Source organism: Nyctereutes procyonoides, unplaced genomic scaffold (assembly GCF_905146905.1).
Source record: "Nyctereutes procyonoides isolate TBG_1078 unplaced genomic scaffold, NYPRO_anot_genome, whole genome shotgun sequence".
NCBI lineage: Eukaryota > Metazoa > Chordata > Mammalia > Carnivora > Canidae > Nyctereutes > Nyctereutes procyonoides.
Window position 1 is genome coordinate 25,696,172 of NW_026575082.1, and position 25,368 is coordinate 25,721,539.

The 25,368-nt window shown below is 36.7% G+C and overlaps 1 protein-coding gene across 21 annotated transcripts in view; it reads left to right on the forward strand.

Moving 5' to 3' along the window:
* Positions 1-25,368, forward strand: part of LOC129514638 (nebulin-like) — a 201,565-nt gene that overhangs the window by 72,951 nt on the left and 103,246 nt on the right. For all 21 annotated transcript variants that reach the window (XM_055333391.1, XM_055333376.1, XM_055333377.1 and 18 more), the window contains exons 55-71: positions 2,759-2,863; positions 4,262-4,369; positions 4,728-5,039; positions 5,506-5,709; positions 6,196-6,300; positions 6,387-6,494; positions 7,472-7,783; positions 8,076-8,279; positions 8,710-8,814; positions 11,850-11,957; positions 13,455-13,766; positions 16,013-16,216; positions 16,960-17,064; positions 18,514-18,621; positions 19,849-20,160; positions 20,482-20,685; positions 21,360-21,464. In XM_055333391.1, the coding sequence (XP_055189366.1) occupies positions 2,759-2,863; positions 4,262-4,369; positions 4,728-5,039; positions 5,506-5,709; positions 6,196-6,300; positions 6,387-6,494; positions 7,472-7,783; positions 8,076-8,279; positions 8,710-8,814; positions 11,850-11,957; positions 13,455-13,766; positions 16,013-16,216; positions 16,960-17,064; positions 18,514-18,621; positions 19,849-20,160; positions 20,482-20,685; positions 21,360-21,464 (3,021 nt within the window). The remainder of the gene's footprint in view (positions 1-2,758; positions 2,864-4,261; positions 4,370-4,727; positions 5,040-5,505; positions 5,710-6,195; positions 6,301-6,386; positions 6,495-7,471; positions 7,784-8,075; positions 8,280-8,709; positions 8,815-11,849; positions 11,958-13,454; positions 13,767-16,012; positions 16,217-16,959; positions 17,065-18,513; positions 18,622-19,848; positions 20,161-20,481; positions 20,686-21,359; positions 21,465-25,368) is intronic.

Here is a 25,368-nt window from a genome sequence, read left to right on the forward strand (position 1 = left end):
ATATAATGAATTTAGCTTAGCCAAATCAAGACAAGTAATAATACTATACATACACATACATGTTTGCACACGTGTGTGTGTGTGTGTGTGTATCCCATCTTCAACTTACTTTTCTCTCCACTGATAGCAGCGTCTGGCATGTAACTCTAAATATTTATTGAATGAAATAAACGAAAGATAGCAGTGTAGAGTAATTCTATGCAAAGAGAAAGATTACTCATCATTATTCAGTGAGAACCATAACCCTGAAAACTATAGAAAGTTGATTATGTGCACTGAGATTCTGGAACTGATAAGAAAGGTTTAATTGATATAATAATTGTTTGGGTCTTAGAAAGATCTGACTACTTATGCTATATATTTTACACATATCATATATATTAGTTTTATTATAAAGCTCATAACCAGCTTAGAGTAAGCATTTGATAAATTGTAGCGCCTCTCTTCCCAATCAACCCCACACAGACTTCTCACAATTTTTATATCCAAAATTTATAATAAATGCTGACCCATCATTTTTATTATAAATATTCAAGTTTTCATTTCTTTTGTTTGTTTTTACCATGGTAATTTGAATCCAACAGGCTGGCTAATAAAGCAGCAGATTTATGCAAAATATCTCCCCCTTTGGAATCCAAATTTCTTTTCTATGAAACAGAGCTATTTACAGAGCTCTGAACTAGTAATGTAGGCAAGAGAAAAACCCTCAATCACGAAATTTATCAATGTTAAAAATGCCTCCTGACAAACCTTTTCAGTAGTATGTCCTGGTTATGGAAATGCTGAGATACAGATCCCCTTAGGCCTCGGAAGAGGGCTACTTAGATCCTTGAGCCTGCTGTTTTTCCTTTAAATAATAAACCAATACATCGATCTCAGTGTAAACAAATATTAGTATTTTCTGTTTTTCAGGGATGGAGGGGCACAGGGTTGTGGTAAAAATGACACATGCCATGGAAGTAATGGTCCAATTTAGTGGTTCTCAACCAGGGACAATTTTGTCCCACAGGGGACATTTGGCAACACCTAGAGACCTTTGCAGTTGTCACAACTTGAGGGTGGCATGCTACTGGCATCTAGTGGATAGAAGTCAGGGGTGCTGCTAAACTTTCCAGAAACATACAGGACAGTGCCCCTACAACCAAGAATCCTCCAGTATATAACACCAGTAGTGCTGAGGTTGAGAATCTCTGATCTTCATAAGAAAGGTTAGTACAGAACCAGGATGAATGTATGTGGAAATCACAAGCCTTGCTTTGTTTTGGTCCTGAAGGTCTTAGCTTCTCTGAGTTATGTGAACTGTAGTTAACATGTTCAGGAGGGAGAAAAGCACCAACCCCTGTACACCACGCTGCATGCCTCAAGGAGGAATTGACAAGTCCAAGGAACCAAAGAGACTTCTAAAATTTTTTATATTTAAATAATTTCAGGCATACAGAAGTTACCAAAATAGTACAAATAATTTATACATATGTATACACACAACAAATATATAAATATAATTATGTATATGTATATCTTCATCCCAGTTCCCCAATTGTTAGCATTAGTCACATTTGCTTTTTTCCTTCTCTATTTTTTGTTTCATATATATGTAAGTTGCTGCAGGTTTGCCTCTCCCGAAATATTTCAGTGTACATCTCCTGAAAACAAGAATATTCTCTTATGAAACCACAGTGTAATGATCAAAATCAGGAAATTAATGTTGAAACACTGCTGTAGAATTTATTCAGTTCTACACTAATGCCCTTTATACAAAATAAAAACTATTTTCTGGTCCAGAATCCAATCCAAGATCACACACTGTATTTGGTTTTCATATCTGTAGTCTCCTTTAATGTGGGCTGGCTCTTCACTATTCCTTTGTCTTCCAAGTCCTTGACATTTGGGAAGAGCACAGGCCAGGTATTTTGTAGAATCTCCCTCAGTTTGGGTCTATTGTTTCCTTATGATTAGAGTCAAGTTTTGTACTTGTAGCAGGACATCATGTGTTGGTTGTATCCTCCTCCATATGTCATATCAAGTGGTATATGATTTCAGTTCATTCCATTATTGATCATTTTAAGTTTTTATTACTTGGTTAAAATGGTATTGCGAGGTTCCTCCATTGTCAAATTACTGTTTTATCTTATGTAATTGATAATATTCTCTGACAATGTTTTTCATCAGACTTTCACCCCCTCGTTTTAGTAAACCAATGAGATTTTTGTTTGGGTCATCTTGTCTTCTGTTGAAGAAAAACAGGATGGCTCTGGGACATATAAGAGATTTTGATAAATTCCATACAAAATTCTCTTGGAATTTGTAATCCACCCAAGGTATTATAAAATATATCTATAAATGCATAGGGAATGCGACTCCCTGATTTCTAGATACACCTCAAATATGTCATTTTTTGAGAAGGGAAGGGCCATCTCCTGCTTAAGCACTAAGGGGAACTTTTAAATTCAGATGGAGAACTTCTCTATTTGATGATCATGACAAGACTCTGATTACCGGGATTGACTTCTAATGGGCAGGGTTTTTGTAACCTTAAAAATGTAATCCATACGTTCTATTTTGAAAGGCAGTTATATCCCAGACAAGTAAAAAAAAATAAACTACCTACGTTCTGCTTATATTAACTGCTTATGTTAAGAAGAATTCATCAGTTAAGATGAATTCATCACTTCCGATGAATTCAGTAATCCTGTTTGAAGTTAATGATGTCATTCACTAATCTAGCAAAACACTGAAAAGCTCTTATTTCTCATTTTAGAGACTTTATAGAGAAGCTTGGGACAAGGACAAGACTCAAATCCACATCATGCCTGATACACCTGACATTATTCTGGCTAAAGCAAATTTAATTAATACAAGTGATGTAAGTATCCAAATTCAGCATGTATTTCAGAAAGCTTTTAATTGCTTCTAAGGCAGTGAATTTATTTGGAAGTAAATTTTGCAGGTGTGAATGAGTTTAATTAATAAACTACATGTGACTTAGATTCCTTATTTAGTCATTTTTAGCTTGAGTATCAAAATAATTGGCATTCCCTGCCTCAGGTAGAGTTGGGAGTCTGCTGTCGTTCCTTGTAGTCCTTTATCCACACACACCATCATAACATCATGGTTTATATTGCTCTCCCCTATGTGGATGGGAGCTTCTCAGGATCAGACAGTTTGTCTTGGGCCTGCAGTGCTTAGCTAGTAGAGTGCCCAGCACGCATGGAATTCAATAAAATTTCAAATGAATGAGCATAAAAAAACCCATGCAGATTTTTTTGTTTTTAGATTCTTTTTTTAAAAAGATTTTATTTATTTATTTATCCATGAAAGAGAGAGGCAGAGACACAGGCAGAGGGAGAAGCAGGCTCCCCATGGGGAGCCTGATGCCGGACTTGATCCCCAGACCCAGGATCACGCCCTGAGCCGAAGGCAGATGCTCAACTGCTGTACCACCCCGGACGTCCCCTATTTTTATTTTTATTGTCATCATAGCATCATCACCTGAAATCTGTAGATATAAAAATTAAATATTTTTAAGGTAAATTTCAAACTCTAATAGAAAGACTTCAGTGTTACATAATGTATTAGAATAATGCCACAAATGACTAAAATATAAACACATTCCAAGATCAATGGGCATTTTAAACAGTCTCGTTTCTGGATAAAGTACATTAAATTGCATTTTCAATTATTTCATTATGTAACAAATCTGAAGAAATAAATTATTTCACTTAAGCTTTTAAATTCAACAATTAAAATTTCCTCCAAAAAATCTTAGATTTAAAAAAATTATTGAAGGATTTATGTTTCTTATCTACAGATGTGGATCCTATTATGGACATCCCTATGTTATGAAATAGACAATTTTACAACATGTTAGCTACGTGGAAGAAACAGCCCATTAGGCATAATTTTTCCCCATAAAAGGCATTGCTCTTTTCTAACAAAAACTTCTAATGAAACACTCAAAGTTAATTGGAAAACAGCACCTAAATGATATTTTATCATTTCTCTATCAATTTACTTCTGCCTCATTCTAATAAGTATTTGGGAAGAGCTGAAATTTAATTTTGTTGATTTGGGTAATCGAAGAGCTTTAAAGTTTGAAATAGGATCATTAGCAATCAATGGGCATAATTTCCAATTACATCTGACTATTCTAGAGCAGATACTATTTTCAGGGACTCTTAAAATATTTAGCACATTGCATTCATTATGCTGCAGTTGTTTATGGAAAACAGTTTTTCACAAAGTTATCTTCATCTCTTAACAGAAAATCTATCGAATGGGTTACGAAGAATTGAAGAAAAAAGGTTATGATCTTCCCCTTGATGCCATACCAATCAAAGCGGCAAAAGCATCCCGAGAAATTGCCAGTGAAGTAAGACTTTATCCGCTATTTATATTGATTTGATTGCAATTTGTCACTTCAAAGCAGTTTCAATTTAACCTTAAATTGAATAAAATTTTCCAAGGCATAACAAATCAAAACAGAGTGAAATGACCCCAAAGATGTAATGTGGGATGAGGATAAACTCAAGGTATTTGTAGCTGTAGCTAGCATTCGTATGAAATGTATTATGTATGAAATTTGTACCTGGAGTTAGTTTTAAATCTTTCCTATCAAAAAAATTAAATTTGTGGCTCTCTAGGCTTTGAGAAATATGGGGAGTTAATGTGCTTTGCAATTGCAACATGAGTTGATCTTGAAAGGAACAAGACATATTTTTTTCCTTCAGTACAAGTACAAGGAAGGCTTTCGGAAGCAGCTTGGCCACCACATCGGAGCCCGAAACATTGAGGATGACCCCAAGATGATGTGGTCCATGCATGTGGCCAAGATCCAGAGTGACAGGGAGTACAAGAAGGACTTCGAGAAGTGGAAGACCAAGTTCAGCAGCCCCGTGGACATGCTGGACTTGGTCCTGGCCAAGAAGTGCCAGACCTTAGTCAGTGACATAGACTATAAGAACTACCTGCACCAGTGGACGTGCCTACCTGACCAAAATGATGTCACCCATGCTCGACATGCCTACGATCTCCAGAGTGATGTGAGTCTAAGATTTTCCTTTGGCCAACTAAACACCATGTCTGCTTTTCTAAGAAGCAAATTTTCCCTAAAGTAACCAGAGTTGAGTTTACACTACTGAATTCTATGTCCCTAAATTAGTGCCCATGCCCTATCCAGTCCCCCGAATATCTGGAGGCACCATTATCCCCACAGAGAAAGAGCAAAGTCCCGATTGCTTTGATGAAAGCTTCTAATATGCTGATCTAGAAGAGTTGGGCCATTCTCAATGTGCTGCTATTTAAAATGTTTTCTAAAATAAAAGGTTTTCCAACATATGCTTCTAATTTAAATGTTCATCAATTCACAACACATACCAAAATTTGTAAATTTCCCAAGAATTCAAGCATTAAAATACACAGTATAGTAAAATATATAATGCATAATTTTATTTCTTTAGGGGGATATCATTATGCTTATGTTAAGTGGTTTGTCACCTATAATTTCAGAATTTGTACAAGTCTGACCTTCAGTGGCTAAGAGGCATTGGCTGGTTACCTAGTGGCTCCCTTGAGGATGAGAAGAACAAGAGAGCTACCCAGATTTTGAGTGATCACGTTTACCGTCAGCACCCAGATAAATTCAAGTTTTCTAGCCTTATGGACTCCATCCCAATGGTTTTGGCAAAAAACAATGCTATTACCATGAACCATGTAAGTCTTGTCTTTACTTGAAGGGAGGTACTTATGTATGTGTATATGTATATGTGTGTAAACATGGACAGCTATTTCTATAAAAAGAAAAATCTATATAATTCTTTTGCTTGGTATTAAAGTGTTTTTTTTTAAAGATTTATTTATTCAGAGAGGGGGGTGCAGAGACACAGACAGAGGGAGAAGCAGGCTCCATGCAGGAAGCCTGACATGGGACTCGATCCCAGGTCTCCAGGATCATGACCTAAGCTGCAGGCGGTGCTAAACCGCTGCGCCACCGGGGCTGCCCTTAAAGTGTTTTTTTAAGTAAGGGCTGTGCTCTTACTGATATGAGACCTCTAGACCTGAAGGTGTCACAAATACAGAGCAGGCTATATTCTCATTAAGAACCAGATTATTAAAAAAAAAAAAAGAACCAGATTATTTTTATGTGTCTATTCATTACTCATTACTAGCCTGTATTAATCACTTCTTTGTTTGTTTTAGCGCCTTTATACAGAGGCTTGGGATAAAGATAAAACCACTGTCCACATTATGCCAGATACCCCTGAAGTTTTACTAGCTAAACAAAACAAAATAAATTACAGTGAGGTAAGCAGTATATTCGTGGTGCATGATATATTTTACTTACACTGCACTTTATAAATGAAACTTAGGATAATTTATGTCTATTTCAGAAACTATATAAACTTGGCCTAGAAGAAGCCAAGAAGAAAGGCTATGATATGCGGCTGGATGCCATTCCCATCAGGGCAGCCAAGGCCTCCAGAGACATTGCAAGTGAAGTAAGTGCGCCTAAAAAGTTCTTTGGCTCAAAGATTTCTTTCTGTCTCCTGGTTATATAGCACGGCAAGAAAGCCATGAGGTTAAAGTTCTTGCTCACAGTCTTTTTTCTAAGTAAATAGTTTAAAATAATGGTAATAAAATTCTCAACACAAAACTATGGTTGAGTCCATAATAACATGCATTTCGAAATATTGGCCATTTCCTGCTGAATGAAAGCACTGGATACTTGACTATAGCTCAGACATCCTTTGGGCTTTTCCACATGATATATTCTTACATACAATTGAACCCATTGTAGGATTCCTTCAAAACTAACCCGTGCCTTATGAGCCAGGGAACCTACAAGGGCTTAATGAATAGGACATGTTATTCATAGTCCAAGCATCCACATGTACTATATGATTGTTTCTGCATCTGGTGATTGGTTGCCAATATTTATCTTTTTTAAGTGATGGCTTTGCTTACATTTCTAGGAACTTTTATCCTTCTATTTTATTAGTCCATGAAGTCAAAAATATATTTTCATTTTCAAAATATGAGAAGTAACCATCATAATTTAAAAATAAATGGTCAACAGTCACAGAAACGTTAAAAGTATTAACATATACCAATATAATGTGTAAGACCTGCCATTAAAATTCATATTTGTAGAAAATATTTAGGGACACAGAAGAATGCTTATATAATACTTAGAAAAAGCAGGTCCTATTTTATTTTTTTTTTTTTCAGGTCCTATTTTATTTTGTCACACACACTATAAAAAGCAGTTATATGGTGGTTATCACTGAATAATAGAATAATGTCTTTAGTTTTTGTATACATATATATTCTTTATTTTTTAAGTGGTTTGCAAAGTACACATATTTATATACAGGAGAAAATTAGTGTATTTTTAATGAATAGAAAAATTGGGACCTTGTAGTTTCTTTTTACTAAAAGCTAAAAGAGTTGATTATCAGTATCTTTCTTCTTCTAGTACAAGTACAAAGAAGGCTATCGTAAGCAGCTTGGCCATCACATTGGGGCCCGAGCGATACATGATGACCCCAAGATGATGTGGTCCATGCATGTGGCCAAGGTCCAGAGTGACAGGGAGTACAAGAAGGACTTCGAGAAGTGGAAGACTAAGTTCAGCAGCCCCGTGGACATGCTGGACTTGGTCCTGGCCAAGAAGTGCCAGACCTTAGTCAGTGACATAGACTATAAGAACTACCTGCACCAATGGACGTGCCTGCCTGACCAGAACGATGTCATCCACGCTCGGCAGGCCTACGACCTCCAGAGCGATGTGAGTATGTGAGGATCATGATGGCATGCAAAGGTAGGAAATCAGTGAACTAATTCCTCTTGGAGAAGGTAGCAATAGGTGGCACCAAGCTTATCAGCCCCTGCGAGGTAGGAATGGCATTTCTTCTTTCCTTGGGAGTATTAATTAACTTTCCAGGCCAGAAAGGAATATTGTCTCATATACTGCCTGTCCATCAAACTGTGTTTTTAAGAGTGTTTTTTGTTTCATATCTTTTAAATGAAACGTTTTCCTAATGCAGAGATAAATATTTATTGACTATTTGTCTCAACAGAATATGTACAAGTCAGATCTGCAGTGGTTGAGAGGCATCGGCTGGGTTCCTATTGGCTCTTTGGATGTGGAAAAATGCAAAAGGGCAACTGAAATTTTGAGTGATAAAATCTATCGCCAGCCTCCAGACAAATTCAAATTTACCAGTGTGACTGATTCTTTGGAACAAGTGTTAGCCAAGAATAATGCCATCACCATGAACAAGGTGAGGCTTCAAAATTCAGAGAACCATGGTAGGACAGCCAAATCAAAAAGAAGCATAATCAAAGAAAGAAAGAAAGCGTTGAGCAACAAAAGACATCTATCTACCCATATCTATCTATGTGTCGCTTATATTTAATATTTACTTCAGTAATTATTTCATAGTCTTGCTACAATGGTATATTTTAATGGAAAATCATCTTTGCATATAAAAGATACTCTCAATTTCCTTTTGTTAACATACACTTCAGATTATCATAAGGTACTAAATATGTTTTATGAACTAATTACTTGAAGATGTGTCTACCATACATAATGTGGATAAAATGTATAACCTTTTGTTATTTGTTTATAAAATTTTGGTGGCCCTGAAATTCTTATTAATTATAAAACTGAATTTTTTTTCTGATGACATGTTATATATTCTTTGATAGCGTTTATACACAGAAGCCTGGGACAAAGACAAGACCCAGGTCCACATCATGCCAGACACACCAGAAATTATGTTGGCAAGAATGAACAAAATCAACTACAGTGAGGTAGGAGCAGATGCTAATTCTATGAAGTTTGCATGCCATTTCTTATTTCAGCTAATCTGTCCAAGGTGATGTAAGACTACATAACAACTTCATAGAGAATCTTTTCTTCTTGCTCCATGTGACTAGTAACTCGTGCATTTCTCAATCCTCATCCTAAACATCAAACTTTAATTCAAATTATCACTTATGAAGTGAAAGATATGTGAACTCTAATGATTTAAGTGGTAATCATAAGATGGATCAGACCTTTTTCTTTTAGCAATTTTTTAAGTTAGGAAATTAGCAATAGAATAATCTTCTATTAGTGTCTTCTCCTTATGCTGTATTGCTGTGCTAGATATATTTTCCATATGTGATTTTTTTCAAATTGTGGTTTAAAGTCATGATTTAAGATTTTTTAATGTATAAAATTAAGTCAAGGACTAAAATTACAGTATTATCAGTAAGACAGAAAAAGAGAGAGAGAGGACCCCTCCAGGGTATGCAATAGCAAGCCCATTCCTTCTCACTTTCTGTGAGCATCAGGCCGTGTACCCCCATGTCAGAACCATGAATGGTTAGGCGGAAAGGTCAGCCTCTCTTCTAGTGCAAGCATCCCCACCCAACAGGTTGTCATCCTACCTTTGTGTTCTCATTCACAAGGAGTTTAAATCAGCCCATTTCTGGAAAATTCCATGAGAAGATGCTTCTGATATAGAGTTCTCTCTGCAGACTTACATAGTCCTCTGAGGCAGTGCAAAACCAGTCTCTGCCAACTCTGGAGATGAGGGTAGCTACTGTGGTGCCTCCCCTGCCTTCTCATCCCAGCATCTCTTTCTGAGCCAGACAATCCCCAGTTCCTGGCCATTCGTCACATGACCTCCCTGCTAGAATATGACCCTCCAAACCAAACAAAATCCTGCAAGTGTAGAATACAGTTGACATCTTTCCTCTTCTGGACATACGACCTCCCATTTCGGCACTCAGTGCCTCAGAGCACATGGGCAGCTCTGTCGCCGCTGGGAGACATGGAACTTAGGATCACCTCAAACCCTAAGACATTTTACATGGGCTTAAGCTAGGTTTCCTCTCTCCTGCATTTATACATTTGGCAGCTTAAATTCAGTTTAAAATCCTGATGATGAAGAAAAAAAATTGTTTAAAATCAGCTCAAGGATCCCTGGGTGGCTCAGCGGTTGAGCGTCTGCCTTTGGCTCAGGGCATGATCCTGGGGTCCTGGGATCGAGTCCTGCATCAAGGCCTGCTTCTTCCTCTGCCTGTGTGTGTGTGTCTCTCTGTGTGTGTTTCTCATGAATAAAAAAAATAAAATCTTTAAAAAATATATTAAAATCAGTTCAAAGAGTAACCTTTATTTCTACAATTTCTTCTTCCTAGATAGATTAAGCCTATTTAACTGTGTGGAGATTTTTGTGAACCTGATTTTTCTGTCAGTTGGTATATTAGTTATTTCTCCCAGCTTTGTGCTACCAGCAAAGAAAATATCATTTCTTTGAAAGTATAAGTCAACAGCATATCACTCTCATATAACTAGAGAATTTAGATGAGCCACCATCTTAAGTTTGGCGAGTGCAAACTATAATTTTAGCACTCCCATAACTCTTAATTGTCCTTAAACACAAAAATCAAGTCCCACTTGCAAAGCTAAAAGGAGTTAATTTTTTAGCTAAACCTCTATAATATAGATCCTGTATATTTATAGGAAAGCATGGACTGTGTATGGAGGAATTTCAGGAGACAAAGAGCCTATCTGACCACTCAGCAGTTCTGGAATTCTGGACTGTATTTGCTGCAAAAGCTCAAATACTGTAATTGGTTCAAAGAGACCCAGGGATAATGCCCTGAACTGAGGTTCTAACCTGCCTGGTCTGTGTTCTCTGTCTCTCAGCTTAGTTCAGTGCTTTTGTATTTTTTTTTCTTCTTTTTGGATAGGAAGGTAAAATGCAAGTTTGATTATGTCACTCTTCCTCAAAGATTATTATTGGTTTCCTATTTCCTGTGAAATTAAACAAAATTGTTCAGCAACAAGACTTTGGTCCATCTCCAGATTCTTTTCAGTTCTTTCCTGCCACTTGTCCTTGGCACTGCTCCCCTCTTCCTTTGACACACCTGTACCTTCACTCCCTTGTGGTTTGATTCATGCAACTCCCTCAGGCCTTGACTGCCATTGCAGTCTACTGAAACCATACTAATCACTCACGGTCCAGGGCAAAAATTAGTCCCTCTACACAAACTCTCATGATTCTTAATTCATAATTACTGCTTCCCAGAGCTCTTGGTTAATAATATGATTAAACCACCTCTCGTGGTTTGACTTTTTGGTAGCTTAGTCTGTAGGTCACCAGTCTTTTTGTCAATTCCCTTAGGAACCTTGACAATGGAAGACATCTCATACTCATCTTTGATTTCCAAGTACCCAGCCCAATCACAGCACACAGTCAGTGCAGAATAAATGTGGATTGAATTAGCTTCCATGATCAACAGTTAATCAAGTCTTTCCCTCTTATCCACATTTTGTCACGGTAGACCCTTGTGTTTCAACTTAATATTTTAGTTCTCTTCAAAACTTATTCATAGTTATAACTAAAAATCTTGAAACAGTGGATAATACCTATGTTTATTTTTTTATTTTTTCTTTTTTTAGATTTTTATTTATTCATGAGAGAGACACAGAGAGAGGCGCAGAGATATAGGCAGAGAAGCAGGCTTCATGCAGGGAGCCTGATGTGGGACTCCATCCTGGGACTCCAGGATCACGCCCTGAACCAAAGGCAGATGCTCAACTGCTGAGCCACCCAGCTGTCCCAATACCTATGTTTAGTTAGTTCAACCTAATTGTTAAAAACAAAGCTGCAATGTTCTCTATATGCATCATTTTTAAGTCTTCAGCAAACAGTGCAAAGGCTTAGAACTCTGAGTGAGATTATTATAGGCACCCTACCTGTGTTGAACTTAGTGAATTATCTTAGTCCCCTGTGGGTTTTTGGATATGAATGTCAACATCTATGTATATTTACATATTTTCTGCCCAAACTTAGAGTCTGTATAAACTCGCCCATGAAGAAGCAAAGAAGAGAGGCTATGACCTGCGAGTTGATGCCATCCCAATCGTGGCTGCCAAGGCCTCCAGGGACATCGCCAGTGATGTGAGTTCCGGTGTCACCCCAAATATATAATCAGGCTGATGTGACGTTTTCACTGAACTAAATCTTCAAAAAGAACTTTCCTCACCCTTTGGAAATATGTCCTAATGTATTTATGTGGGATTTTTCAAAAATCTAGAAAAATGTTTTTCGATGTTCATGCAAGGGGTTTATAACCTTTAGGGCACAGGATCTTCAATGAAAACTGACCCACCAAAAACAGAGAAAGATACATTCACATGGAAATGTTTAGAGCACATCTGTAGTGTTGGAGATAGAGTAATCATCAAAATGCTTCTAGAAAGTAGAATGTACAATATTCACAAAATTAATGACACTTGCTATTATAATTCATCTAAGATTATGAAAAGAAGGCAGTGGATCAGTATGAGAGGTGGCTACTAGCCCAAGATTGTACCCTTAATAACAGCTCCTGGCTCTCTAACACAGAAGATTCTTGAGGAACAGAACACTGCTCTAAAAATCAAGGGCCTAATATTTGGGAATATGGTAACACTGCCCTTTATATTGTGTTAGTGACTCAGTTTATATATGTTGGACCTTCCCTACAAATGGCTTTATGTCAACAATTATAAAAAAGAATCATAACTAGAAAGTATTGAGAATTCTGTGCTAAGAGCTTGACATGTGTTATACTTCATAATTATCCTAGGATGTAAGTGTTGTCATTATCCCTGTTTTATGGATAGCTTAAGCAACTTATCTAAAATCAAACTCTTTGCATCTGGTAGAATTGAAACTCCAGACAACCTCATTCCTTCCCACTGTACCATATTGCCTCCCGATGACCCATCTGTACTTTTCATACTTAGTTATCTTTGAGACTAGAGGCATGTATTTTGAATAACTGGCTCAGATCCCAAGACAACATCATTGGACATAGAATAGTAAAAACATTCTTGGTTTGTGCAGGTGTAGAACCCATGAGTTTTTTGGAGCGTGCTCTACCCAATCGGACTGCTATGTCAGTTTTAGTAGTAAAATAATACCAGTATTATGTTGGTATACTAATAGTATGCTATTAGTTCATAGTAGTATAATAACTAGTATACTAATACTAAACAAGATCCTTGACCCTAGAGTACTACATCCTTACAGGAACCAGACATTCATTTTATGACTTATTAAACATGCCATGTCACCAAGTACATCTCTTTCCTGACCTACTTTTAGTACCTAAAATTCATTTCTCCAGATTCCTATGTTCAAACAGCCTCTCCCTATTGTGGACAACACTTTCCTCCAGAATTATTCCTGATCACTAGGCCAAAAGTGATTTGGAATATGAACTACAACTATACAGACTCCATCTATTTTCTTAGCTCTAGAAGCTTTGAGGGTAAAGGTCAAGATATTGGCTTGAGTTAGTGTTTATTAGCAAAAGTTAACTTACAACTTTGATGTAAGAAAGGTGATTTTGTACAGATTTTGACCTCCAAGGGTCAAATAAAAAACCTGATTTGTGTGTTTTCATCTCAGTACAAATACAAAGATGGTTACCGAAAGCAGCTTGGCCACCACATTGGAGCCCGAAACATCGAAGATGACCCCAAGATGATGTGGTCCATGCATGTGGCCAAGATCCAGAGTGACAGGGAGTACAAGAAGGATTTCGAGAAGTGGAAGACCAAGTTCAGCAGCCCCGTGGACATGCTGGGGGTGGTCCTGGCCAAGAAGTGCCAGACCTTAGTCAGTGACATAGACTACAAGAACTATCTGCACCAATGGACGTGCCTGCCTGACCAGAACGATGTCATCCATGCTCGGCAGGCCTATGACCTCCAGAGCGATGTGAGTACAGCATCTATGAAAGAGTTGTGTTCATAAATTAAACTATATAAAAGTTATCCTTTATTTGCAACCCAACTGGCCCAATTAAGTTAGGATTTATTGATCAGTGAATGAGATTTCAATCAGAATATACTTTGATTGCTTTATCATGAATATGTTTAATAGGCTTGATAAGGAAGGGAAGTTTACAGACTGGATTTGGTCCTATAAAAACAAAACTGGACTTAAGCAATGTTCGAATTCAGAGTCCACCAGATGGAGACATTTTCTTTTATTCTTTTAGGGGGCTAGAAACCACACATTTTTATTTTAAAAAAATTACTCTGAATTTTTTTTAGCTTCTTTGCAAACCAAATGAGGTTATAATTAGCATTCTGATGCCTACTACAATGCTAATTGTTATTCTTATGAAATAAAAGAAGTTGCTATGTTTAGGGTCAGTTCACTGGCCTCTTCTCTTAGCATGGCTCTCGGTTGAGGGGACACATGGTAATGACAGACCCTAGGAGCTAGTGCACCTGCTTTTGATATCAAATATGGGTGTGAGAAGCACATTTCCTCCAGCACATAGTTTATAAATATTTGAAGGGATTATTAAGCATTAGAGGATTTTAGAGAGTAAAATAAGTCAATAATAATTATACATATAGCTGTATTGGAAACTGTACAGCCCACCTGTGGAAATGCCCACACTTATTCTGTAGTTTTTGACATACAGAACCCTGTTTTGCAATTGTGTCCAAAAAGAAAGGCTTTGCCTGCACATGAAAGAAAGCTAAAATGGCTAGTGTCGCCCATGGAGTGACAGCATTGACAGACTGCTTGCATCTGTTTGTTGAGTGCCTTTTCAAGATCTCTTCCCCAACATTGTGATATACAGTCTTAATGGTTATTTGAAAGTTAACAGTCATTTGAAAGTTAAGAAGCACTCCAGAGGTATAAAAGGTTATTGTTCTCATTCTTACTGTTGTTATTTAGGGGGCAAGTAGCAGTCAGCATAGGGCAATTCTAAAAGGCTTTTTGTCTAGACTGCAAAATAGCAGTTTCTATTTTCTACTTAATGGATGTTATGGGTAAAATCCCTCAAATGAGCTGGGAAAAGGTCCAATTCCTTTGTTGTGAGGTAGTTATGAGTACTTAATAGGTTCACAAAAATCCATAGCAGAAAAATGATTTAAAATAAATCACAATGTTATACTATATTTTGGCAAATCGAACTCCAATAAGAAAATAAAAACATAATAAAATAAATCACAAGAAGGACACCTGGGGTGCTCAGTTGTTGAGCATCTATCTTTGGCTCAGGTCATGATCCTGGGGTCCTTGAAATGATTCCCACATCGGGTTCTCCGCAGGGAGCCTGCTTCTCCCTCTGCCTGTGTTTCTGCCCCCACCCCACCCCCGTGTCTCTCATGAATAAATAAAATCTTTAAAAAAAAATTAAATCACAAGAGAAAGGTATGGAAAGACAATTCTGGAAAGCAGTCAATCTTCTTGTCTTGAGCACTTGGTGGGAAAAGAGCACTTGGGGCTTTGGACCAATGACATGGGTGTTTAATGCCCTGAGCCTTGGACAGTGTTAAGGCCATGAAAGGTCTGCATTAGTGCTTCAGCGATTCTCATTATTATATCCCAACTTCTTTTTCTGTTTATTCTTAAAGAGCATTACAGATATTTTGAAAGAGAAGGAAAAAACAGAAGGCAATAAAACCCAACATAATACAACCCCTGAGAGAGCCCACTCCTGTTCATGTAATTTATCCACATACCTCATTTTTTGTTTTTGTTTTTTCTTTGTGTAATATTAGTGACATTTCTATGAGTGTCCAATTCTTTAAAATATGGCTTTTAAAAGCTACAGAGGATTTCATTTGACTAGGCCTAACATTTACTTACCGCTAGCGTTCTGTTGGACGTATCTGTGGTTTCTCCCACTCTGGATTGGCATTGTTTCCCTGCACACACGGACATTATAAGAATATTCACTGAACTGACCAACTGAAGGTATCAGATTATTCCTCTCCTTACAACCAGAAACGTATGGTCATTTTTTGTTATGGTTACGAGACATTTCTGGGTCATTTTTTAATATAGTTGCCCTTTCAGTCTGCCTAACACAGATGAGCTGATTTTCTATGAAAACAAACGACCAGTATTGTGCATCCTTACTGATTGCATTGGCCCTGAATTTTGTGCCCCAAATCTTTTAGTCTTGCTAAAGAGTTTGACATTTTTCCTCTTGACAGAACATTTACAGATCAGATCTCCAGTGGCTGAGAGGCATTGGCTGGGTCCCCATTGAGTCTGTGGATATGGTCAAGTGCAAGAAAGCTGCAGAGATACTGAGTGACAACATCTACCGCCAGCCTCCAGACAAGCTGAAGTTTACCAGTGTGACGGATTCCCTGGAACAGGTGCTGGCCAAGAACAATGCCCTCAACATGAACAAGGTGAGCCTCAGCTGCCTCAGGCTTTTCTAAGATGCCAAAAAGACTAGTGCAGTTAAAATTATCCATTGAAGTGTAGGGTCACATTTAGGTCCTGAATTCCATACTTGAAATCCTCTAAATTTCTATTATTTTCAGTTTTAACCTCAATAACTAGTATCAAGAGTCAAACCTCAAATTAAATACCTCATATCCAAGTTTGGCTTATTTTTCCTAATTGTATTAATAAGATTTATGCTTTATTGGACTTTTTGCAATTCCTATTTCAAATTTTTTTATTATTCAAATTTAATGTAATTAATATATACCCTATTATTAGTTTCATAGGTAGAATTTAGTGATTCCTCAGTTGCATCCAGTGCTCAGTGCTTATCACATCACGTGCCTTCCTTAATGCCCATCACCCAGTTATGCCAACCTCCTACCCCTTCTTGCCCTCCAGTGACCCTCCATTTGTTTCCAAGAGTTAAGAGCCCCTTATGGTGTGCCTCCCTCTCTGTTTTCATCTTATTTTTCCTTCCCTTCCCCTATGTTCATCTGTTTTGTTTCTTAAATTCCACATAGGAGTAAAATCATAGGATATTTGTCTTTCTCTGACTGACCTATTTCACTTAGGATAATACCCTCTAGCTCCAACCATGTCATTGCAAATGGCAAGATTCCATTCTTTTTGATGGCTGAGTAGTATTCCATGATGCCTATCTGTCTCACATCTTCAAATGGTTTTCTATCAACATCTTTGATAGCGTCTATACACAGAGGCCTGGGACAAGGATAAGACTCAAATTCACATAATGCCTGATACCCCGGAAATCATGCTGGCAAGACAGAACAAGCTCAACTACAGTGAGGTAAGCGCAAGAGGCTCTAATGCTGCACTGACATTGTGATCACTGTTACTCTGTTTTCCTGTACTTTGTGGAGATTCTCAGGTCTCAGCTACCATGGTGCACGTGGCTCTGTGTTATAAACACTCGATCCATCCAGTCCTTCCTCTCCGAGTTGAATATCATACGCTATAGGATTCTGTTGGCAAACTGGTCACTGCCATGTGGGTCAGTGGGGGCAGAGTAGTTCTCTTGGCATTTCGAACTGGTAAGACAGCCACACAAAATAGTGGCTCAATATTTATACTGAAACACTATTTGTTTTTCACCTAAAATTCAAGTCCAACTGGACACGCTGTTTTTTTTTATTTGCTAAACCTGGCAAATTTACCAAGGGGGAACTGATAATGTGTACCTCTTCTCTACCTGGATTAGGAATAAAATTGAGAGGTAAAACAAAAGAGCATAAATAGAAGTTGAAAACTCACATTTTTTACCACTCAAGTTAGGTACATTTGTATGAGAACTAAATGAACCTAACTGAACCCTAGAATTAAGTTTCCATCTGGACAGAAGTCACACTGGAGGAGGGCAATCAGCTCCAGTCTGCTCAGGGGTGAGGTCGTCTTAGAGCCCAGAGAAACAGAGAAGGACATTAGGCTTACTCCTAAAGGGAGCAGATCAAAGCTGGGCGGGGAGAGGCTAGTTATCCCATTCCTGCCAGCTGAATAAATCAGTAAGTCAGTGTACCTCTTCACAAGCAGAGAGTAAGGGGGCAGAGAAAGGCAGAAGGTCAGATAAAAATAATTGAGCTCCTCCTTTAGAAAGAAAGCATCAGGAATAAGAAAGAAGTGTTCTCCAGCACTGATTACTTTTTTTTAAGTAAAATGCAATTTATAGGCACATGTTTTACTAATAGGATACAGCCAAAACTTAGAAACTTAGAGTTGTGATTATAGTCCAGTTAGCTATGTTTTGGATTGTTCTTCAATCTTTTTCTCATTTGTTTTTTAAATATTATAAAGTAGTACGTGATTGTGAAAGATATTTTAATGAAGAAAGTCTATAAGTATATATTTTATGTATAAATGAATAATAAACATTGCTCTACATTTTTTCCACTTAGAAATATGTGTAGATTGATACATTGTCAATTGATTTATAGTATTAGATGATATTAACCTATGTTGATGTGCATAATATGTCAAACTACATGATTTATATTAATCTACGATATATATAATGGATTGATCTATCATCTATGCTAATACCCATTGGTAGGACTCATTGATTTCCAAAGCTATCTATATGGGTTTTTTTGTTTTTGATAAGATCTAATTGATTTACTTTCAGTATTTCAAGAAATTTAGGTTATTTCCAGAACCTGTCCTTTTTAAAATTATTTGGTACTTCATTTAGCAATCTCCCAATTGTTGCTGTCAAACCTGTTAAGCTCTGACACTCTTTCTGTAGACTCTGTATAAACTTGCCAATGAAGAAGCGAAGAAGAAAGGCTACGACCTGCGAGTTGATGCCATCCCAATCGTGGCGGCCAAGGCCTCCAGGGACATTGCCAGTGATGTGAGTAGCGACACCATGTATTTACGTGGCTGGGTGGAAGTGAGGGAATGATCATCATCATAGCAGGGAAGTGCATCTGGGTGCCAATTAAAGCATATTTATTGTGCTTTGAATGAAGAAAAAAAAGGTTTTCATTAGAGAAAGAAAGCTCTTTCATACTTATAACTCCAAACAACCTTTATATTTCATGTCCCATAGGTGGAGAGGGTATCCTAAACTTCAGTATAAAATTGAATTTAAATCTATAGTTGTTCATATCTACAATTATGAGACATTCATCTCCATATTTTGAGCACATAGCTTATAAAGAAATGAGAAAATACCAGAAGACTTTAAGTAACTTGGTTACATGTGTTGGCTCAACATCAGAAAAAGACCTGGTTTAGCCAGGTCTAGGAAAATGTACCTTTCCCTGAAAGTGTTCTGGATATTTGCCAACTCTTTCTTTGGAAAATTACCCTAAGTGCTTCCTTTTGAGTTCTTTTTAAATGAAAACAGAAAAACAAAGACAACCAAAAACAATAAAATGGTTGATCCTGATTTCTCTTTCTGCTGTCTCTGAAAGAAATGGGTCCTTTGGTGAAGAATTCAAACTTCCATAAATATGTGTAAGGATTTGTGTGATGTTGTTGTCTAAAGGGAAGAGAGAATATCCAGTCAGCAGTTACCACCACCACCACACCAAGATGCTTTCTTGTAGTTATATAATCTGTTTTCTCACTCAATCCCAGGAAACCCAAACCAAATTTGATCTCCAACAGAGCAGAGTATGCAGGATAGAAAACACAAGCCAGTCCATTTTAGGGAGTCAGGTGACCCAGTGAAAGTCAACAGAGCGAGCATTGGGAGACCTGAGGGATGGGGGGGATGCAGGTCCTATGGTGCCTGTGGACTGGGTAGTAGCATTCTCAAAATCATATGGAAAATTTCTAGGTTAGTGATTTCACTGGCCAAGATGGAGAAAAGGGAATATACTGTTGTGATTGATTTTCTGGAAGTATTGCTGCCTTTATTTACAGGGACTTAATATCTGCAAACCATAGAACTATGTAGTTTGGCCTGTTTTCCCATTCGAGTACTGCTGTGAAGTCAAATCAGAGTTTAGGATGAGGAGATAAGTTGATATTCGGATGATTCCAAATTTAAAATCATGACGTTTTAAACTAATAAGATTTTTAGCCCTCTCTATTCATGTTTGTTTTTTTAAAATGACTACTTTTATTTCAGTACAAATACAAAGATGGTTACCGAAAGCAGCTTGGCCACCACATCGGAGCCCGAAACATTGAGGATGACCCCAAGATGATGTGGTCCATGCATGTGGCCAAGATCCAGAGTGACAGGGAGTACAAGAAGGACTTCGAGAAGTGGAAGACCAAGTTCAGCAGCCCCGTGGACATGCTGGGGGTGGTCCTGGCCAAGAAGTGCCAGACCTTAGTTAGTGACATAGACTATAAGAATTTCCTGCACCAGTGGACGTGCCTGCCTGACCAGAACGATGTCATCCATGCTCGGCAGGCCTATGACCTCCAGAGTGACGTGAGTGCTAGAACCCATTATACACCACTGGTGACCATGCTTATGATAGTAATACACAGTGATACATAGATAATGGGCTAGCATTAGGTGGAGCCCTCAGAATTAATAACATTTTTTCTCACTGCCTCTCATTCACTGTGCCTTACTTTTCTTTTAGACAGAATATAATGCCATGAAGCTATATCTAATTGTGCTTAATATTTTCAAAGACATAGATATGATGTTTGGCTATTAAAGTTTTACAGTTTTTTCTTTCATTTTTTTAAAATCAAGTGTCATAACAGCTAAAGTAAGACTTGCTTTTGTGTTTGATCTTACCAGAACATTTACAAGTCAGATCTCCAGTGGCTGAGAGGCATTGGCTGGGTCCCCATTGAGTCTGTGGATATGGTCAAGTGCAAGAAAGCTGCAGAGATACTGAGTGACAACATCTACCGCCAGCCTCCAGACAAGCTGAAGTTTACCAGTGTGACGGATTCCCTGGAACAGGTGCTGGCCAAGAACAATGCCCTCAACATGAACAAGGTGAGCCCCCAGTTTGGGGGAAACTAAAATGGAATCCTATATCCTTGAGGATATCTATGGTTACCTTAGTCTTTTTTATTTTATCAAATTGCCATATTGTGTTTAGTGATTCGGTTGCATTCTCTATTCGGTTACATCAGTATTCCAAAAATGTATGTGGGAATTTCTGCTTTGACATCTCTTGTGAAATAGCCAGAGTTACGAATAGGACAGATTTTTGGAATTCATCTTTTTTGCAGTCAATGAGAGTTATACGTGATTTGATATTAATGTTTCTTCTTTGTTGGGACTTATCTAAGTGAGAATAAAACAAACAAGTCAGAAGCAAATCTCCATAACATTTATCAAAAAAGAAATCTGGAGGTGGCGGATCCAGTTACATTTGCAGTTAATAAACAACAAAACCATGGGAAGAATTTAACGTAGCCGCAGTACATAGGGATAGGTGTATATGCTTGGAAAATACTTGCTTGCAATTTAACTGGAGGTGATCTAGGTTTATATTTAGTGACAATAAGTATCTTATAATATCAAAGAGATGGAAGAGTATTGGTACACAGCATACAGTATAGTTAGCGAGGAGACTGCCTTTCAACTTTGTCTTGTTCTTTAAATTAGATACTTCTGTTTACAACATCGCTTTTCTGATTTATTAACCTTTTTATCGTTCACAGCGCTTATACACAGAAGCCTGGGACAAAGACAAGACCCAAATCCACATCATGCCTGATACACCTGAAATTATGTTGGCAAGACAAAATAAAATAAATTATAGTGAGGTAAGACCATTTGTTTTGTTTTCTTGATCTGGCCATGTTGATTTTTTGCTGATATAGTAAAAGGTTAGAAGTCTGGATTTAATTCTCATGTGCACCAATTAGCTTAATTTTGTTTTTTTATGCCCATCACCCTACCCTGAATATATGTGCCATCTATTAAGGAGTAGATAGATAAAAAGATACAGAAATAAATACAAAAATGTCTCCATGTCAGGAGGATAAACGAACTCAAAGCCAATTATTAATGATTGGAACTTATTATAACTTTAATTTTAAAATAATGATTGCTATTTACCAGATTAGTACTTCAGTATTCTGTTTTTCTTCAGTTACCTCACCTGTGAAATGGGATTAAAATACGTATCTTGAAGAATTTTTGTGGTAACTAAATAAGGTTGTGTATGTAATATGCCCAGCATGGAGCCTGGCACAGAATAGTTGCTTAATAAACTTTAATTTCTTCCCTGTACACTCAATTTACCATGCATATTAGATTTATGTAATATACTCAGAATAACTTGAAGTTTGTTTACAAGAACTAATATGAGAATTCTCGAATCCATCCATTTCAAAATTGCCTAAGGAAAATAAAATATATTTTTTATTTGTTATCTCTGGCTGCACTAAACTTGTCATCACATATCTTTGCAGTCCAGAAATACTGTGGCAGAAACAGCTTCTTGCCCAATTCTGCTTGCCAAAGTCAGTAATTATTTGGTTTATTCAAGAAAAGCTAGATTTCCTACATGTTTGTGTGTCTTCCTTAAAAAAAAAAATGGAGGGACTTTTCTTCAGTTTGAGAACACTGGAAAATTAAGTACTTATTTTCAAGACTTGACCATAGTCATTCTTCTATCTTTATTAACTACTTCTGGTTATAATAATGTGACCCTAAAGAAGACAGAGGCTCATATGAAGTAACCATGACAAGTGAAATGAAGAGGATAGGATTTTTAAAAAAAAACAGACCCGAGGACAAGCCTGATCATAAGTATTTGATTGCCATTGGCAATTTGAGTGAGCAATTTTCTTGGCCACAGAGCTTCTCAGTTGGTTGAGCTTTTCCCAAGAAGTCTGTCTCACCCCAGACAGATGAAGTTAGTTTCTATCCCAAACTGTAATGACATTTTCCCTTTTGTTGAAATTAGGTCAGATGAGGTAGATGTTTTTTGGGGTAATTTTTTTTTCAGACTAAGAGGAAATTGGGCTTTTATTTCTATAATTTTCAGCTGGATTTATTTTCTTTAGAATTATGTGAGCATGTTATTTCTTAAAGGGGTGTCTCCTAAGGATTAGATTTCAAAATGGCTCTCTTGAATTTTTTCTCAACCCAACTGGTACCTTCATTCCATACTTAGCTCAATAAATATAAAACAAAAAAACAAAGCAACCACATTTCACTTTTTTTTCCTCTTAAATTCTCATTTACCTGTTCCAGTTCTCTTGGGTAAATAACTTACCAAACAAGCTTTAAAACATAATCTTGATGGTAACCAGTGTTCTCTTCTTTGAAGCCCTGCATCTTTTTCAAATGTTGAAAGAATGAATTTTTTTTTTAAGAATGAAATTAACCTATTTGCTTGGCCTCGAGACATGAGATGATCTAAACACATTTTAAGGACAGAAACCTCCAAGGAAAAATATAATAGAGTAGCTATTTGACTCTCCAGTTCTCTAGAAATTTTTAAGAAGACAAAATGCCCTTGGGATTTTATCTCAAGTGTATCAAATTTATTATTTTCACTCTAGCTTTTCCTTGTAAAATCTTATCTTGGGAAGAAATGTAATTTGTCACATGTTAATAATCTACATTAAAAACACACTAACTTCCTTCAAGGACTCTTAGGTCATTTAAAAATGGTCTCTGCATCACGTTTAAAATTCAGATCTTATTCCAGTATTTTTAATTCAATCTAACATGAGAATGGGGCATAATAATGAAGCAATTAGTTTTCATTATTTCTGTCACACTATTTAAAGATTTTCCTTACACTTAAAATTTTGTCTTTAGACAGCTTCAACAATGACAAAATACTGAATGTTATAAAGTAGGAAGAAAGATAAAACCCTAAAGAATTGAGGTCATTGTTGTTTTGCTCTTAAAACCATAAGTGATTTCTGTATCCTTTTCCAGAACTATCTACGGGTTCTGTGACTACATTCCTGGGGTCAATAACTCTCTTAATAGAGGAAAGGGGAGAAACTGAAACTAGGGATTAAGTTATTCCATCATAGGACCAGTCTGTCTGGGGCGGGGGAGGGGGGGAGGAACAAAGATGAGCTACCTTCAAACTTCAGGGGTCTATGGGGTAACAAAATCTTTCCAACAGGTTTTCTGGCTTGCATTTGCTTTAAGCAAATCACTTAATGTAGCTTCAGCTTCCCTAATGCTCTTCTACGTTACTCACCTGAGAGGGCCTCTGCTTTAAGGTGATATCACTTCTTTGTTAGCCACTCTTCTTTCACTTTAAAACAAAAAGCACAGAATAAAGGCCTAGAAACAGAAAGACAGCCAAATGCCACTCTTGCTCCTGAATTGGATTTTAGGTAAAAAAAACAAAAAACAAAAACAAAAAAAAAAAAACAATATTGCCAGAAATGACATTACTTGGACAGTTGGTGAAATTTGAATACTTCCTATCTACACATAGATCTTAAACTTCCCAAATTTAATAAAAATATCATGGTTGTAAAAAAAATGAGCTTAAGTATATATAAAAGTGAAAGTCATGATGATTACAATGTACTCTCCATTGGTTCTTACTATTGAAAATAAGAAATATACCACACATACAAGAGAAAGATAAATACGGCAAAAGCATTAATAATTGGGTTGGTTCATTGTACTATTCTTAAAATTTTTCTATAGGTTTGAAATTTTTCAAACTAAGGAAAAGATATTTTTGAAAATTAAAACATATATTAAAATATTTAGATATTATGAATATTTTATTTCCAAAAAGAGAAAAAAAGTTAATGTGATACATGCCTGAGAGTATTAAAAAAAAAAAAAGGAAAAAACTCTGCCACACAATTTATTAATGTCCACCCAAAGCTTTTTCAGTCAAGGTACCGCCAGTTTCTATAAATCACAAAAATAACATTGGGAGATGCAATAATTTTTACTTTTATGTTTAAAAATCATCAAAATCCATATTTTATTATGTTTTGATTGACTGAAAATATATTAGCAATTATTTAACATTTATTTTAACATTGTATGGGATTGGTCAAAATTCCTATAGGTGGCTCACAAGCAAAATGGCTAATGATTTCCAGTATAGATGATTTGTCTAATGCACTGGTTCTCAAACTATGTTCCAATGGAACACCTGTGCTCCACCTTCTGTGTGTATCTGTCCTACCACAGAAACCGAACAGGTGTTTTTTTTTTTTTCTAATTTACAGAAAAAACTATCAAATATAATTTTATCATTTTTGTGCTTTCAACTCATAAATCCTTAGTACCCGCTATTTCCTATGACTGCTAGCAATTTCTAGCAGTTGACAAAATGAATAGGGAACAAGTCAATATTAACAAAGATTTTAGGACCAGCAGATTATCCTCAGATCAGCACTGTTCGATTTTGCTTACGTACTCACATGGTAGTATGTATTGTTATACACTCATATTTTTTGCGAATAAAATTCCTAATGCAAATTTGGAGTTAAGTAAATCAATATTTCTTGATTGTTTCATGAGCAGAGCCAAGTGCTGAACAATCTAACACATTTGAAATCTATTAACATCTAAAATCTATAAGGATTTGAGTGAGAGAAATTGGAATGTTAAAACCTGCTGAATCTAAAACTTCAACTTAAATGCCTCAGTTAAATAGAAAGTAAAATATATATATATTTTTAAAGATTGAAGGTTAAACATAGTAGTGCAGTTAGTTCTGTA